This window comes from Taudactylus pleione, unplaced genomic scaffold, assembly GCF_031769625.1.
Source record: "Taudactylus pleione unplaced genomic scaffold, aTauple2 ptg000471l, whole genome shotgun sequence".
NCBI lineage: Eukaryota > Metazoa > Chordata > Amphibia > Anura > Myobatrachidae > Taudactylus > Taudactylus pleione.
In genome coordinates this window covers 4,567,537-4,583,934 of record NW_028284873.1, presented here as the reverse complement: position 1 = coordinate 4,583,934, position 16,398 = coordinate 4,567,537, and the positions used below count along the sequence as shown (strand labels likewise).

General features: G+C 40.6%; 1 protein-coding gene across 1 annotated transcript; it reads right to left on the bottom strand.

The window, feature by feature from the left end:
• Positions 1 to 4,684: 4,684 nt before the first annotated feature.
• Positions 4,685 to 14,753, bottom strand: LOC148504031 (acidic leucine-rich nuclear phosphoprotein 32 family member D-like). The gene is made up of 7 exons (XM_088448913.1): positions 14,542 to 14,753; positions 11,718 to 11,864; positions 10,796 to 10,918; positions 9,635 to 9,824; positions 9,041 to 9,114; positions 8,916 to 8,961; positions 4,685 to 8,704 (listed from the first exon to the last, which is right to left on the bottom strand). Exons 1-7 carry the CDS (start codon positions 14,593 to 14,595, stop codon positions 8,616 to 8,618), a joined length of 723 nt encoding a protein of 240 aa, XP_088305039.1. The 5' UTR covers positions 14,596 to 14,753; the 3' UTR covers positions 4,685 to 8,615.
• Positions 14,754 to 16,398: the final 1,645 nt, after the last annotated feature.

Below are 16,398 nucleotides of genomic sequence, written 5' to 3'. Positions count from 1 at the left end.
TTGTCCAGGTCTGTCCCAAACAAGATCTCCCCATTCTATGGTAAGGCTTCCAGGCCTTTCTTAGAATCAGCATCCGCCTTCCAAGAGCGCAGCCACAGGGAACGGCGAGCAGACACTGCCGCGGCTGAGACTCTGGAGGTAACATGATTCTCAGGAGCTTCCGAGGGGAAGGAGTCCTCAAGTGCATCGGCCCAGCTCTCTATAACAGTGATTCCCAACCTCGGTCCTCAAGGCACACTAACAGTCCTGGTTTTAGTGATATCGATACTTAAGCACAGATGGTTAAATCAGAATAACTAAGGTACTAATTAAGTCACTTGTGCTCAACTATGGCTATCCTTAAAACCTGGACTGTTAGTGTGCCTTGAGGACCGTGGTTGGGAACCCCTGCTCTATAGCTTTAGCTACTCATGAGATAGCCATGGGCGGGGAATCGGTATGAAATACCGTCGATTCCCGGCAGCACCTGGCCGACAAAAGCAGAGTTCCCGGCAGCGGAAGCCCGACAGCGCTGGAAATTCCGATCGTCGCTAAGGTAAGTATAAACTAACCTAACCCCCCCTCTAAGTGCCTAACCCTAATCCCCACTCTAAGTGCCTAACTTCAGAAGATGCACTAGACTTTTATTGAAGAAAAAAATACAATTTGTGTTGTCACAGATATGTAAATAAAAAAATCACTTGAAGCACATGAAAAGTGTCAAGACAACACTTAACAGAAGCAAGAGTGATCAGCCACAAATTGGCCATCCCAACCATCATACCGCTCATCATGATACCTCTGGTTCTAGGGTTTGTTTTTTTTTTTTTTTTTTAAAGAATCCGGTGCATCAGGAAGGCAGTCATCCGCTGTCAGATCCAAAAATCAACAGATGTCATGTGCTTCTATTACACTCTACATGTTACTTCTGCTATGGAGAGCGCACTCCTTGAAATGGCAATAGTTGGATAATATAATAGAGGTCACACCCACACTATTTCCTCCGAGATCAAGCCAAATTGGCGAATCGCGTGGCAACACGGGACACCCCTATATCAAGTTTGTATCTGTGTGTATATTATTTACAGACATAGCACTGTTTTATATGTACTAACTTTAGGTGATTTGTCCATTTTACTACCAGCTACATGTGTATGGAAGCTACAGTTTAAACACAAAATGTATGGTGCATTTGGGATTACTGTGTCTCCAGTAATGCATTTGAAATACCCACTGCACTAATATCCCCTTCTTCAAGCAGCTATTTATTTCAATTTAATTTAAACATTAACACTGTTGTATTTAAGTGTGCACAATGGTGCGAAGACTACTATTGTAGACATTTAGTATGTGCATTACTATACGTTTCTAATTAATTGCATGTATCTGATGATTTTTGCAGATTATAAATATATGCTGGTATACTGAATATAATAGATCATTTTGTTCCTAACACTACTTGTATAAACATCCTCATGGTCCCATGAGTTTAAGGACTTTTTTCAGGACCAAAAGTATATTTTGCTACACTGAATGAAATAGATTAATTGCTCTTATAAGTTTTTTTTTCAGTCTCACTATCGTGCATATTTATGGGATATTACGATCATCTTGTTCCCAACACTACTTGTACAAACATCCTCATGGTCCCATGAGTTTAAAGACTTTTTCAGGACCAAGAGTATATGCTGCTATTATATCCTATATAAACATTTTTTGCAGTCTCACTATCGTGCATATTTATGGGATATTAGTGAACTATGTTAACTTTGGGATGACTACATGCGTTTTTTGATTCATGGATTGAAACATTACAATGTATCATTGTGGATATAATACGTATGCAGACAAAAAGTATATGCTGCTACACTGAATGCAATAGATTAATCCAGTGGTTAGCCGTTATACATGGCTAAACCTCATCTCATAGGTGGCAAAGAGGGCAATAATTAATGAGTGCCCAGAACAATTGAATAGCAAACCGGGCACTCATTAATTGACTAAAAAACATTTGAATCGCCCCAAGGATTGAAACATTAAAATGTATCATTGCGGTTGAGAATATGTATGCAGTGTAACATTTTGACACTGGGATAGAAACAGTGTATGATTAGACAGTGTTACTATTTACAAATACTGACTAAAACCAGCAGCAATATAGCTTATGGATTATTGCGGTCTTATTTTCTTTGAATATATATTCACCGCCATTTAGTATTTATATATCTATGTCATCAAACTTCTTTTCTATTCCTCTATTAACTGCTGATTATCTCAGGTTAAGTAATTTTGTCATTAGGGGTCCAATGGTGATTGGTAAGAATATCACAACTACACTGTTGTTTCGAAGGGCAACCTGCTTTCCAATGATCCTCATAGGTAGCCTTTGGCCAAGGTAAGGAACAGTAGAATCAGGAATAGCAGTCTCTCTACCCTGACCATCCTCATTTTCCATCATTAAGGTAATTAACCAACGGGGACAAACTGATGTTTTGGAATTTGGCAATTGAAGCATAATACAGATTTACAATTTTCCTTTTTGATATTTTGCCTTAAATAGCAAGGTAAGGGGGAACTAATACCTCCTAGTTTACATTGTTTTTTCCATAACCTTGAATTTTTGTGTTTGATAATTTTAGAGGTAACAATTTATTATGGCAGCATTCTATATCCTATCTATCCCATTGTCAAAAAGCAAGAGAACATTTTTATATATAATTTCACCTTTAAGTATGTATACTGTATGTGCATCTATTAGGAATAGTGTGTACAATAATTTCTAAACTCATACTCTTAAACTTGCATAGTGTAATAGAGCAATATATTAATGATTCATTAAAAGTTCAATTTTAAATTCAATATTATTATATTTTTCAGAATGCTCACCCAACAGAGTTCTTTCCTTTCTATCCCTTCTCAGATACCTAAATACCCTAACTCTAGTGAGCACCACCACTACCCTAATATTTGACTAGTAATAGCTTAACAGCAAGGGAAAAGCATATTTCTATTTTTTCTTCTAAATTTCTACCTGTGCGACAATCTCTCCTTCATTATACAAACTATTGTAGAACTCAAGTGGATTTGTATGGAAGCTGTCTAAACATTTTTATAATTTTTTTTTTTTTTTGGAGGAATGTCTACTACATCCTCTGAAGCCTCATTTATCAACGAGTTGTCTCATTCACGAGTGATAACACTGCATACGATAATGGTGCTCCAGCCAATCAGCTCCAAACTGTCATTTGTTTGATAAATGAGTTGGTAACTGATTGGCTGGAGCATTTATCATACGCAACAAGTTTTCTCTTGTTGTGAATCATAGAAGTCGTTGATAAATGAGGCCCCTGGTCCAAATTTATCATTATGAGCTTTAGAACTTTATTTAAAGTAGGGAATTTATTTATTTTATAGCCCTGTGTGGTAAAAGGTGCTTTGATTTATTTTAAGGCGTTTTTTTGCCTTAACGCAGGGGTGGGCAATAAAAAGCTAGGTCACTGGTGGACTGCACTTTATGGAAATAAAGAAACTATAGCTCTCCTCTTGAAGATGGAAGCAGAGTACACCTTGTGTTGACAGCTGCAGAGCACTCATATCAATGGAATATAGCGCACCTTCCTTATTATAAGGAAACTAATGCACACTCAATCCACTAACTAGAATATCATTTTCCCTTCTCAACTGGTTTGTAGTGTGTTTATTTTTTTTTAAACCGGATTAATCTTGCGCAAAGAAATATGCAGGTGTTGGATTTCTAATGCCTAGCTTTTGTAAGGTGTCATATATACCTTAAAATTCCTCGTCACCTCAATTTGTTTTTTTGTAGGTGGAACACCTAGCACCAGTTACTGGGTGAAGCATGATCATCCTAGAAAATACAAACCCCAACTTAGGCCCCAGTAGTACAACACAAGTAGAACAGAACTTTATGGAATTATAGATCTGAGATTTGGACCAGCACTCTTCTCTCTACATATGCATTGCTCTGGTGCCTTCTGGAGCAATATTCACAGACCAGCACTCAGAGACTTGTAGATTACCTATTGTGTACCAATGTTTCAGGGCACAGCCATCCCTTTGACAAAGGGGTGGCTGTGCCCCAAAACATTGGTACTGTTTACCTATTGTGTGGCCACACACAAAAAATGGGATGTAGTTAATTTACCAACAGCTGGGATGCCAGTCATTGCAAATCCAACTCAGGATTAAAGATAGGCATCTAAAGACAGCTGGCATCCCAAACAAAGGTAAGAGGGGACAGGTTAGAGTTAGCCGCAGGGGGCAGGTTACGTTCAGGCACCCTCAGGGGGACAGGGGTAAGTTTAGCCTACTTACCTTCTTCTGTCAAACTTCCAGCATCAGTATTTCAGCTACCAGGATATTATAATATTTTGTATGCGTAAATCATGCTCCTTTAGAGCAAGACACCCACAAAAAACCAAGATGGGCTTACAACAGCAGGCTTGTGTTAATTTTTATTGTTGTAGCCTTACAAGAAAAGCAAGCAAAGAGGAATCTGAAGAGTTATTTTCTTCCTGCACAAGTTTAAATATGCAAATAATTTATAAAGGGGTCAGGAAGATGGCACCAAGGGAGAACACATACTAAACGCCACATGTATTTCCCCTTTCTTGTTGAAAGAGAAAAGTTAAACTGTAGAAAGAAATTGTGCTAGTTCCATGGACAAAGTTTGGCCACACAATGCTTGTGAGAAGACCAACATTTAATATAACTCCCCATATACATCATTCTATGAACTGCAAAAGATTTTCATGTGAAGAGTTTACACATAAATAAGACTGATTGAACAAGATTTACTTTCCCAACAGTTTTTGCAGAATGTTCGAAAGCTATCCTACACACCTGAAGTGCATTTACTTTCCAATTATTGAACTGCAAGCATTAACCAAAAACATAATGGGATCTGCTCTCCACCAAAAAAATGCATAGCTATTTTCAGCTCTGTATGAGGACCCCCTAAAAGGTCTGTTCACTGGTAACTTAATCTACACAAAGGAATTCCTGGTGTTCTAAAAGCAGGCCTAGATTTTAAGTCAGGGAGAAAAATGCTTAACAGATGGGAGTAGGTTCACATACTCTGAAGACTTTGGGCAGCATCTCCTTCACTTGACATGCCAATTTTTTAACCAGGAAAAAGGGTGGAGTTGTGAAAGAAAGATGGGATCCTCACTGCTATACAAGTGAAAATCAGAATACATAACACTGAATGTATTATATGGATCGTTCACATCACAAAGCCGCCATGTACTAGATCAAAGGTAATCTACAGCATCCTTGCCCAGCTTAAACACATTAGTGAGCATTGATTAATGGTTGCATTAATATTGAAGATATGGGTTGCAGGACCATCTTGGTCTGCTTTCAGCATCCATAATCACTGAACAAGGATGCATTTGAAGTCAGCTGTAGGGTACTAAAAAATATCTTCCACATCAGACAAGTTGTTCCTCAATTCCCCCTTTCCATCCTATTGTAGCTACTAAAACAGATATGACATTTTTTTTTTATGTTTCGGCTACATTTTATTGCAATATAAAAATGGTACATATTTTAAGGGATCATTCAAGGTTTAATGTTTGAAGGTAATGGTGTGCTAAAATCTACTTTAGCACAAAATGACCTTCAGATATTAAACCTTGAATCCAAATGTTCATATTAGCCCGCCTCATCGTAGTAAAGGTTCCATTTGTCATAGCAGCCAAAGCTTACGGTTATCATACAGAGACATGTATGGAAACAGGTTGCATATCAGGCTGGAAGTAGAGTTTGCAAAGGATGTGACAATGAAATCCAGGAACTCCATTCGCCCTTTGTAAAGTTTGTCAAGTACAACACATTTTGCAATAATTTGGTTGACAAGATTTTACATCGCCTACAGCTATATTTCAGTTAGTCAACTTTTTTCAGAAGAGTTAGAAGGGAATACCATAGGCTAAGTCGATATGAATTCTGCTCTTATAACATGGAAGGAAGCTCATATTAGGCAAACTAAAATGAAATTAGTTTAGCAGTTACGTAGACTACCAAACCAACCAGCCTAAAAATTTGATTAGTTTAATCATGCATACTATTTTATTATTATTTTAATTGCAAGGTTTGAACAAATTTTTTTTTATTTTAAGAAAAACAAGCCTGGTCCACCTTCACGACATAAGCTGCTGAACAAATACATCATTGTAAACAAGCTGAGTTAGAGACTGCTGCATATAACAGCACCATCCCCCACATTCTACGAGGCAGTGCTAAAGAGCTAGCAGCTCACCGACATAACATCCAACTATCAAATGCTTGTGATAGCCAGTAAAAGCCTCAGAAACCTGCATTAAGCTAGGGCAGAGGTTCTCATACTTGGTCCATAAGACCCAACAGTTCACATTTTCCAGGTCACATAGCAGGTGCACAGGTGTAGTCATTACTCACTAACATTTTATAAACTCACACCGATGGAGCCAATTATTTCACTTGTAATTCTGTGAGGCCAGGAAAACATGCAATGTTTGCGGTCCTGAGGACTGAGTTTGAGAACCTGTGAGCTAGGGGAAAGACATCAAGGTAATGTGAGAAACTGAAGACTGTAGCAAGACTTATGAGATACATAAAGAGGACTGGTGGAGATACCCACAGCAACCTTTTTATAGAATATGCTTCATAAATGATCATACATACAGTTTGGTTGCTATGGACAACTAGTCCTCTTAAAGATTTTATACATCTCATGACTGCACCAAGATAACCTTCAGAACAGTTTACAATGGCACAAGTTAACTTAATAGTAGATACTTTAAAAAGTCATCCAAGAGTAGTTGAAACCTCAAATTGAAATATCATAATAAATTGGACAATATAGAAGAGTAGTTGAGGGCTTCGTATATCTAGCATGGTGAATCTTCTATTTAAAAGCCATTTGCGCTCTAGCTGAAACTCCATGCAAAGAGTGTGTGGGGGCAACAAGAAAAAATAAATAATTCAAGTCACCCAGTAACAAAAACAAGCCATTTAAAAACCCCCAAATATTTTATTAAAAAGGCTCTGTAACAACTAAATACAAAGACATGGATGTTAAATAGGTCAGGTATTCTTGTATAGTATGTAACTTAAATTATTTCCTTCCCACCAAAAAGCAGGAGGGGGAAGATTTCCTTAGACGTAGCATTTTGAAAGTCTAAAGCTGGGCATCCACTATACAATTTTCTGTCAGATATCTGTTCAATCTGGCTGGTTGGAATGAAAACCTGGTAATGTATGGGAGCAAATGGCAATCGTCCATTTGCTCACAAACGCTGGAAAATACCCAAAAATGGTTGTTCAGACAAATTGTTTAAAACACACAAATTTAACCTATTGGAACAATTTGTCCAATTTCTCAGTTTAAATCCATATGATCGACTGTCATTTGCTCCCATACATTACCAGGTTTTCATTCCAACCAGCCAGATTGGACAGATATCTGACAGAAAATTGTATAGTGGATGCCCAGCTTTACAAAGAAGTTCACTGCAGACCCGCATACTACATTAGAATTGGTAGTTTAGTTACCCATTACAACCTGCAAGAAAACTAATTCAGTGAAGCTTACACAAAAGACATGACCCGTTAAGGAAACTTGACCTGTATGTCCCCTTACACGATTGATAACAAGTGGAAGGGTCACCATAAGTCTGATACAGCTGTACATTAGAGGTAGGGATTGTTAAACAGGAAGTTTATAAAGTTATATATATAAAAAAAAAAAAAAAAAAGTCTAATTGCAGCATTGATGTTAGCCAATAACAATGCACAAGTAATTGAGATGCTCTTCCTGATGTACAGGGAGCTTTCTTGAACCTGATCTGGTACTACAGAAGATGAAGTGACCTTTAGACTTTAGAAAACGGGGTAAAGTCAGACACCAAACAAGACTATACCAGGACCTGGTCTGACAACGCTACTAAATTCCAGTTCAGCACCATGAAAACCTATTATACTAGGATAGCATGGCTAGTCAGTAGGAAGCAGTACAAGGATCTTGCAGTGCAGGTTTTGTTTGTTTTGGGGGTGGGGATGTTTAAAGTAAAAAAGGTGGGAAAGAAATCAAAATTGTGAAAAAGACAAATTTGTACAATTTTATCATAAATCTTATTGCCAAAATACGCAAATGTTACTTAACCATACATGGAGTCTGGAATAAACAAAGCAGGACACATTAACAATAATGCATGACTGAACACAAAGAGGATGCAGGATAGAGGGAGGGAGACTGTCTTTGGAATCACTCAGATTTAAACACCCGTGCACCATTCACAGATCAGAGGAACCACAGAACTTTCACAGAAAATTCCAGGGAAAGGGGAGTGGGAAAAAAATTATATGGGAGGGCATCCTACGATCTGGCTCCGCAAATAGCTCAGGCGGCCATCTTTTTAAATAAAGCGGCAAACAAAATTCATTCAGACCAGAATAAAGTCTCATCTCTCAACCCTACACATCTACACACACAAAAGAAAGATTTTTGAACAAGGTGGCTGACAGCGGTATTCAGTGACTCATCAGCAACACTGCCACATGCACTGGTGGCCAGCCCCAACAGTCCATATAAAAAAAAAAGAAAAAAAAAAGATCCAGTAGCATTTTGGGTCTTATTCGTCATCATCCTCTTCATCATCAAAGTCTTCTTCATCCCCCTCATCTTCCAACTCCCTTTTCCGTTTCTCTCCCTGGTGTCCATCTACACAAAACAAAAACGGAACACACTATTAGTGGCCGTTCTACAAGTTAATAAAATTTGTATTTATCCTACCGAGACATGGAGTTTAACAATGGCACAAAGCATAAAACGCAGTCACAGCAGTGACTTAAATTTTAAATGCCTTGTTTTTTTTAAACACAAGACAGACGGACCACAAAGCAAGATTATATTTTTGGCACATGTAACATACCCTCATCTTCATCATCATCTCCCTCTTCCTCCTCTTCTACATCCTCCTGTAAAACAGTAATATCTTGTTATCCATCAAGACCAATGAGCATCTCAACAACATTTCTCAAACAGGACATAACTCACCTCATCTACTCCATCTTCATCCTCATCAAGCTCATCTTCATCAAGCTCATCCTCATCTTCATCTTCCTCTCCATCTGTGAGATTACATACAACTACTAATCAAAATGTAAATACCGTAAATGTTACACTCCAGAGCAGACTGCAGTCATTTATATCCATGGTACAGTCTACAGCTTTTGTTTTACATAGCAGTTTGGCCAGTAGTCCTAAAATATGTAGAGACTGTTTTAGAAACTACAACTGCTAGTAGATAGCCATGAAGTAGTTAAGACAATTAAAGGGGGATAATGGGTTATTAAAAAATAACTAAAGCCAGATTAGGTAGCTTCAGTTATTTTTTAATAACCCATTATTATTTTTTAATAACCCATTCACCCAGAGACTTTGCAGCAGTCTCTGGGTGAATGGAGAATCTCAGCAGATTTTAGTAGATCTGCCACCATGATAAACTGCTGAGTCTGAGGCAAGCTTCCCTGGTAAATACTGCAAGCAGCATGCTGTTCAGCAAGATGGGTGGGCTCAATAGTAACTTAAAAGTAGGTCCAAGAATTGGTTTAATTATTAAAGATTTCACAAGATTATTCACATTTTTACCTTCTCCATTCTCATCTGCATCCTCCCCATCAGGTTCTGGGTCAGAATCTGGAGCCTCTTGACCATCAGCATCAAACCCATCAAGGTAGGTTAGTTGAGGCAGCAAAGAAAATACACTTTCTCTGTAGTTATTCAGCATTGTCACCTCACAATTGAACAGATCTAAACTCATAAGGTGAGTTAGTTTCTTCTGTGAATGAAAACAAAATTGTTCATATTAAACGTTGAGAAAAATGTTGCTGACATTTAAAAAAACAAAAAAAACTGTAAAATAGAAAGATTACATGAATTACTAATTGTCCCTTAACCACTTACAAGCAACTACTCTCTAAAACCAGGCTGTAGAGAAAGGCTTTGAAGATATCAGCACAAGTCTTGCATTGTTGTGTGCAGATTAGGGGGTACAATTACAGTAGGTTTTCAATAAATTAATATGACATGTTTGTATTACAGATAGGAACCAATCTTATGGGGCTCACCTTGACGTTTTGGTTGGGCACACATTTTTCAGCAACAAATACGCTAAGAATAACATTTTTTCTCCATGTTAATTATAGAGATTATATTGTTTTGACTATCAGTTATATAATGCAGGTGCAAAATAAGCACTTTATCCTGCATGGCACTACAAGTCTCAGCATGGTAGCACATTTTCTAGTTTTAAAATTTTAGTCCAAGCCCCTCCCCTTTTCCATATTCTGACACAGTATACCATAATGCAGAGGTTCCCAAACGCAGTCCTCAAATCTCCCTAACAGTTCAGGTTTTAGAGATATCCATGGTTGAGCATAGGAAACTTAAATAGTCAATTTGATTAATCACCTGTGCTCAACCATGGGTCTCTCTAAAACCTGAACTGTTGGGGAACCTTGAGGACAGCGTTTGGGAACCTCTACCATAATGCATTTGCAGAAACTACACAATGTACAATTTCTCTACTGAATAAGAATCCAGTTTGTGATTTGGCTAGTGTCTTAATTGCCTATTACTATGGTATGATCCATTTGATGTCAAGACAAAAAAAAAAATTAAATTTCCTGGCTCACGATAGTTCATACAATAAACTTTTGCTAACATTTACAACGTTCCAATTGGCACCAAAACTTTAAGTTCAAGGAAAAAAAAAAAAAAAACTACACAAAATACCAGAAAGATACTCACAAGGGGTTCCAGGGTGTTTATGTCTTTAATCTTATTCCCGCTGAGATTTAGGTGCGTCAAATTTGGGGTCCTCTCTGCAAGCACCTCTAAGCCACCAGAAATTCTGTTGTCGCTAAGCTCTAACTGCAGAAGATAAAAGATGTTGGCGTTACATGCAGTTTGAGAAATTGCTTGTTTTCATGTAATCCAAGTAGAAAAAGAATGAACTTTGGAATAAGAAAACGGGACTATCCTTTGATTTGTGATATGTTAACTAATGTTTTCGGCAGTCGTATGTAGACTATGAAACATACCACTCTCCTAACTCTGGAGTGGCAAAAACAGTTCAATCAGTGGCGAGGTAGTATCCTAGTTGGGACAAAATAAATAGGGTTTAAACTGGTTAAAAAAATAAAAAAAACTGAATTCCTGACTTTAGAAGACCAAATCTTCCAAACTGAAATTTCCAACTAGATCACAGGTTCTCGAACTCAGTCCTCAGGACCCCAAACAGTGCATGTTTTCCAGGTCTCCTCACAGAATCACAAGTGAAATTAGCTCCATTGGTGGATCTTTACAAAAAAAAAAAAAAATGTGTCAGTGAGTGATTACACCAGTGCACCTGCTGGGTGACCTGCAAAATGTGACCTGTGTGGGGTCCTGAGGACCAAGTTTAAGAACCACTGAACTAGATGCATCACCACTTCAAGACATTTTTGGCATAACATGGGGAAAGGAAGAAAAGAAAAAGCAAAATGAATCTTATGTTATTTGTACAACACACATGGCCTTTATACTCAAGTCACTTCATGTATGCTATCCTTCACAACACCAAAACTTCAGATTTGCACGTGCCAGCCAAAACTAGCTCCTTGTATAAACATTAACAGTTGTTTAAACAAAGTAGTTTGAGAGCAATTAATACTTCAGTACAATAGCTCACCTTCTTTAATTTTTCAAGCTTGGGAAGATTAGACACGGACAATAAGTTGATGTTTATCATGCTCAAGATCTCCATGTTCACAAAGTCAGCAGTAAGCCCTGTGATTTTGCCATCTGAACGGCAGTTATCCAAAACCATCTCCTTAACCTGGGAGGAGAAAAAAAAAACCCTGTTAGATCATATACATACCCTGGCCAAGTCTTACATATCCCCACCACTGTTGCACATGGAACCTATGTATCAAAGCTTGATGAGAGACCAATCAGCTTCTAACTTACATTTTATAGGCCGTGTTCGAAAAATTACATTAGCAGATTCTCACCCTCAGATACATAGGCCCCTATGTCAGGATGCATTTCCATTTCAGTTTTGTAGCACATAGCTTTTCTAGAGGAAGATGGTGTATCTGATAATCAGCTATGTAGCAAACTATTGAAGTGTATGTAATAATGCAGTCAGTCCAGTCTAATAAGATTCCTCCCATTTTTGGGTGGGGCAAAGATTAGAGGCAGTACTGTACTCATGCATTGGCAGTTCCATCATCAGGTTATGTACGACAAAATAGTATCAGTAACCTTTAGCACTGACATCGCAATGTTTGTATTAACATCTAGTTTAGTCTATCACAGCAATTGCACAGCTATGCAGTTACTACAGATTTAGAGACAGCCCTGCACCCTCAGCCAGTCACTTCTGTCACACCTACTTGCTTCCGGTTATGAGCAGACATTTCATAAATAGTGCTATCCCTGTTACATAAACTAGTTCTTACCAAACAAAAACAAAAAAAAAAAAAGTGCATTTGAACCATAATACAGAAAGTTCAAATATTCAGCCATGCAATTGTTCCTTCTTATGTAAGGCTAGAGCCTGCAGCTTCTTCCATAAATACAATGTTTCAGTGACATTATGCAGAAAGTCACAGGATAACAATACCTCAGCCTTACTGTTGAAGTTTATAATTTGTGCAATATGCTAGTTACAGAGTATACACAATTTAAGTGCAAGATCTATTTACTTTGTCAGACCAAGCCTGCAATAACTGTGCTGGGAGAGGACAGCCAGATAGGAACAGTATGGCTACCTACAGTACAGACACCTCAATTTAAAGAACTTATGGGAACACCTGTAGCATATTCACTAGACAAAGCCAAAAATAGTGGCAAGGATCTTGTAATTGTAATAGTAACAATACATGACAACTTAAGTCTTCATAATCAATACTATGAATGGTTTATTAAATAATTAAATTGTTTCATTATCACCCATCAGATCAAGAAAACCACTATCCTACACTACAGCAGCAAGTTGAAGGAAAAGGAATACCCCACTCAGTACTGGAGGTATAAATCATTTCCTTATGCCTTCTTAAATCTTTAGTTTTAACTTTGTGCTAAAATTGATGTCCTGAATCTAGCACGAATAAAAGCACAAGATATTTAACAAAATGTAACATTATAACAAATCAATACAAGAATGCACAGCTCAGTGTTCGTTTCAGGTCACTGAGATCTACTGCAGCCTTACAACAAGAATAAACAAGATGCCATGTGGACACTATACTGAAGGCTTTGAGGCCTGCACTTGGTCCTGTAGTATAGATACAATACAGGATATGTACAGTGAGGTTATTTGTAGTCAAATATTCTTTGAACATTAACAAAATGGAGAAGACGTTTTAAATACAACGTTACAATATACAGAAGGCCTTCTCTCCAGAGCATATAGTACCTGTACCACAGCTGGGGCACTGTCAGGTTATAACTATACCAGATAAATAATGAATGCCAAGACCCATTATTAAAGTGGTAACATTTGCTTTGTTACCAAATATAGCAGACGCAGGCTTAACAGCACCAGGCCTGGGGAGCCCAGCAGCTACTGGGAGCAGGAATGCGGGCAGCACATGCATGTACATGGCTGCTGTGGGTCGGGAACAGCAAGTGGCCGATGTTTAAATAAAGTTACAATAATAAGGGGGGGGGGGGCTGTACACAATCACAGGAGAGTCCCATCACAAGTTACAGCCCCCGAGCCTTGGCCCAGCCGCACTGTTACTAATATAACATTTACATCATGGAGTTACAGCCCGAGAAGCGCCGAGCACATGTGAGGGCTGCCGCACACGGCGGGGAGAACAAGGTCACGGCGCTGTACACACCAGTGGCTGGGGACTCCGGAGGGAACAGAGCGGGAGGGCAATAGCTACCGACACCGGCCTCCATCGCACAGGTTCCAGGAGGATTCTCACACGGGGAGTACGGCCTAAGGGCCGCATGTACTATATGGGCCCACATGTTACACAGCCGACAGTGTACCGCTTCTCCCCGCACGGCCCCGCCCCCTCAGCCGTCCACTATACCCGGCGCTGTGCGGGGAGAAGGCGGGAAGGGCGCACGGGGATCACACGCGGCCGCTACACCCGAAACGGGGCTGGGAAGAAACTTATTCCTGCACCAGAGCACGGCCGCAGCCATAGAGGCGGGCGGGGGTGTATTACTGAGTGACACCCGAATAGATACAAGGGGGGATTGTAACTACAAGTCAATATTAATCATAACAGGAGACGCATCCTCCCGGGGCACGGGTGGCAGGTAGGGGGTAACTGGCCGCGGCCACGTGTTGGGGGTAGCAGGATAATGGGCAGCACACACCTCCCCGGACACGGCCGGCGCTCCGTCCTGCAGGGTATGCCAGCGGGGCACAGGAGGTGGATTACAGCCGCCTGGCACCCACTAGCCCCGGAGGCGGCAAATGTGCGCACACCCATCACTGTACGACAGGGGCAGCAGCGGTGTCAACATGGGGACAGCACGGCGCTTACCTCGGCGGCTTTCCTGTTCCTCAGCTCCAAGTTCAGTCTCTTCTTCATGTCCATGGCGGCGGCGGAGGAGGTGCCGGGCAGCGAGTGGTGGAGTATGAGGGTGGCTGCTTAAAAAAAAATTAAGAAATAATTAGGAGCGGGTCCTGTTCCCCTCTTTATATAGGAACGGCGCCAAAGACACAAAGGAGGGGTTTGGTTATAGGGAGGGAGGATGTGGCGAGATGAGAAGACTGACCCCTACAGGCCGACAGCCGGTACAGCCCGCCCAGCGCAGCCACAACAATACAGACTTTATTTACAACACACACACAGCGCTACAGACATGAGGAGTCATATGGCGCCTTCTCGCTGCACCACCGGGCGTACGGCTGCAGGAACGGCCTTCTGTTTCCATGTCTGTAGCTGGCAGGAACGGAGCCATCGCCATTAGCAGCACACGTATGATGAGCGAGCTCCTATCACAGACGGTGTATGCTGCGGGCACAGTGACCGCGCCATGGCGGCCGGGGAGGGAGCCGCGCACTCCGTGCTGTAGTAGTCACTAGGGGGGCGCGCTCTCTCCTCTCGTTATGGTGTAGTTACCCCGCACATGGTAAAGGCAGTCATAGAAGTAAGGGGTACCGCGGAGCCGGGCACATGGTCTGGGTCACACTTTCACTGGAGAAAAGTCTAAAGAACACAAGACGGCAAATATGTAATGAAAAGAAAATACATATGTTTCATTGGTTTTCTATCTTTTTAATGTATATGATTTTAGTACAATGTTCTCCTAGACCGGTGATAAGAAAACAAGGTGAATTATTACAGTGACTGCATTTCAGGTTAAATGTTAATTACTATTCTAAAAAGCAGAAGATCCAGGCTTGGAACCAGATTCCCACCTATCCGTTCTAGCAAATAGTCCCTGGTTTGCATCTCAGTGTAGCACGATATGAAAATGATAAAACTTTTCCATTGGCTCCCAAAAATACTTGGTTTCACTCTATTATAATGATGTCCACCTGGTATAGTATTACATGTGTTAGCACACTTGCCAGCTGTCCTCTATTTACAGGGACAGTCAATGATTTTGAAGACTTGCCCCTGGTTCCAGCACTATGTTTCAATATTAACGCACTGTATAGCAACTAGCTTATGATGTATGGGGCTGATGTGGAGCCAGACAGAGTGGCGTCCGTGTCCGTGTCTTTTGCCAGATGCACAACTGCGTCTTTATGCAAATAGCGCTACAAATACCCAGGCTCGCCAAGAGGCCGCGCCGAGCCCCCGGTAAAAAAGGGGCGTGGCCTAATCGCGGCAGGCATGGCCACGCCCCCTCTGGTAAAATAATAATACAAAAAAAGTTTTGGGGGGAGCAGTGAGCCCCCTCAGCCCGGCGCATAATCAGTGGGGGGCGCGATCAGCTTGATTGCTCCCCCCACAGACATACTGTAAGAAACTGCTGTGGCTGCTTGTTAGCAGCCGCGAGCAGTCTCCAGGGCAGCCCTGCACACAGCATCATGTGCTGACGTGTGATGTAAGAGGAGGGGGGGAACGGTGCCGGGCCCCTCCAGCAAGCTCGGGCCCCTCTCGGCGCCCCTGCAAATACCTTCGCTGGTGTACATCTGTGCATCCGAATGTGCAAAGACTGATGCACACTTTCAGCGGGTAGGGTACGGGATGCTGACAGCAGCATACCAACAGTCAGATTCCTGACAGATTTTTGAAAGTATTATAGTCACAGCCTAACCCTAAATCTACCCCTGACCCTAATGCTTACCTCCTTAATATGTCTGGATTCTGACAGACATATTTGGAATGCTGCTGTCGGTATTGTGACTGTTGGGATGCTGCTAACAGCAGCTGTAGATGGTAAAA

Excerpts from the sequence above, each read along its gene's own strand:
- LOC148504031 (XM_088448913.1), bottom strand. The coding sequence starts at position 14,595 with ATGGACATGAAGAAGAGACTGAACTTGGAGCTGAGGAACAGGAAAGCC. Across the intron at positions 10,919-11,717 it reads AGCTTGAAAAATTAAAGAAG|TTAGAGCTTAGCGACAACAG; the intron begins GTGAGCTATTGT and ends TATCTTCTGCAG. Across the intron at positions 8,962-9,040 it reads ATGAAGATGGAGTAGATGAG|GAGGATGTAGAAGAGGAGGA; the intron begins GTGAGTTATGTC and ends ACTGTTTTACAG.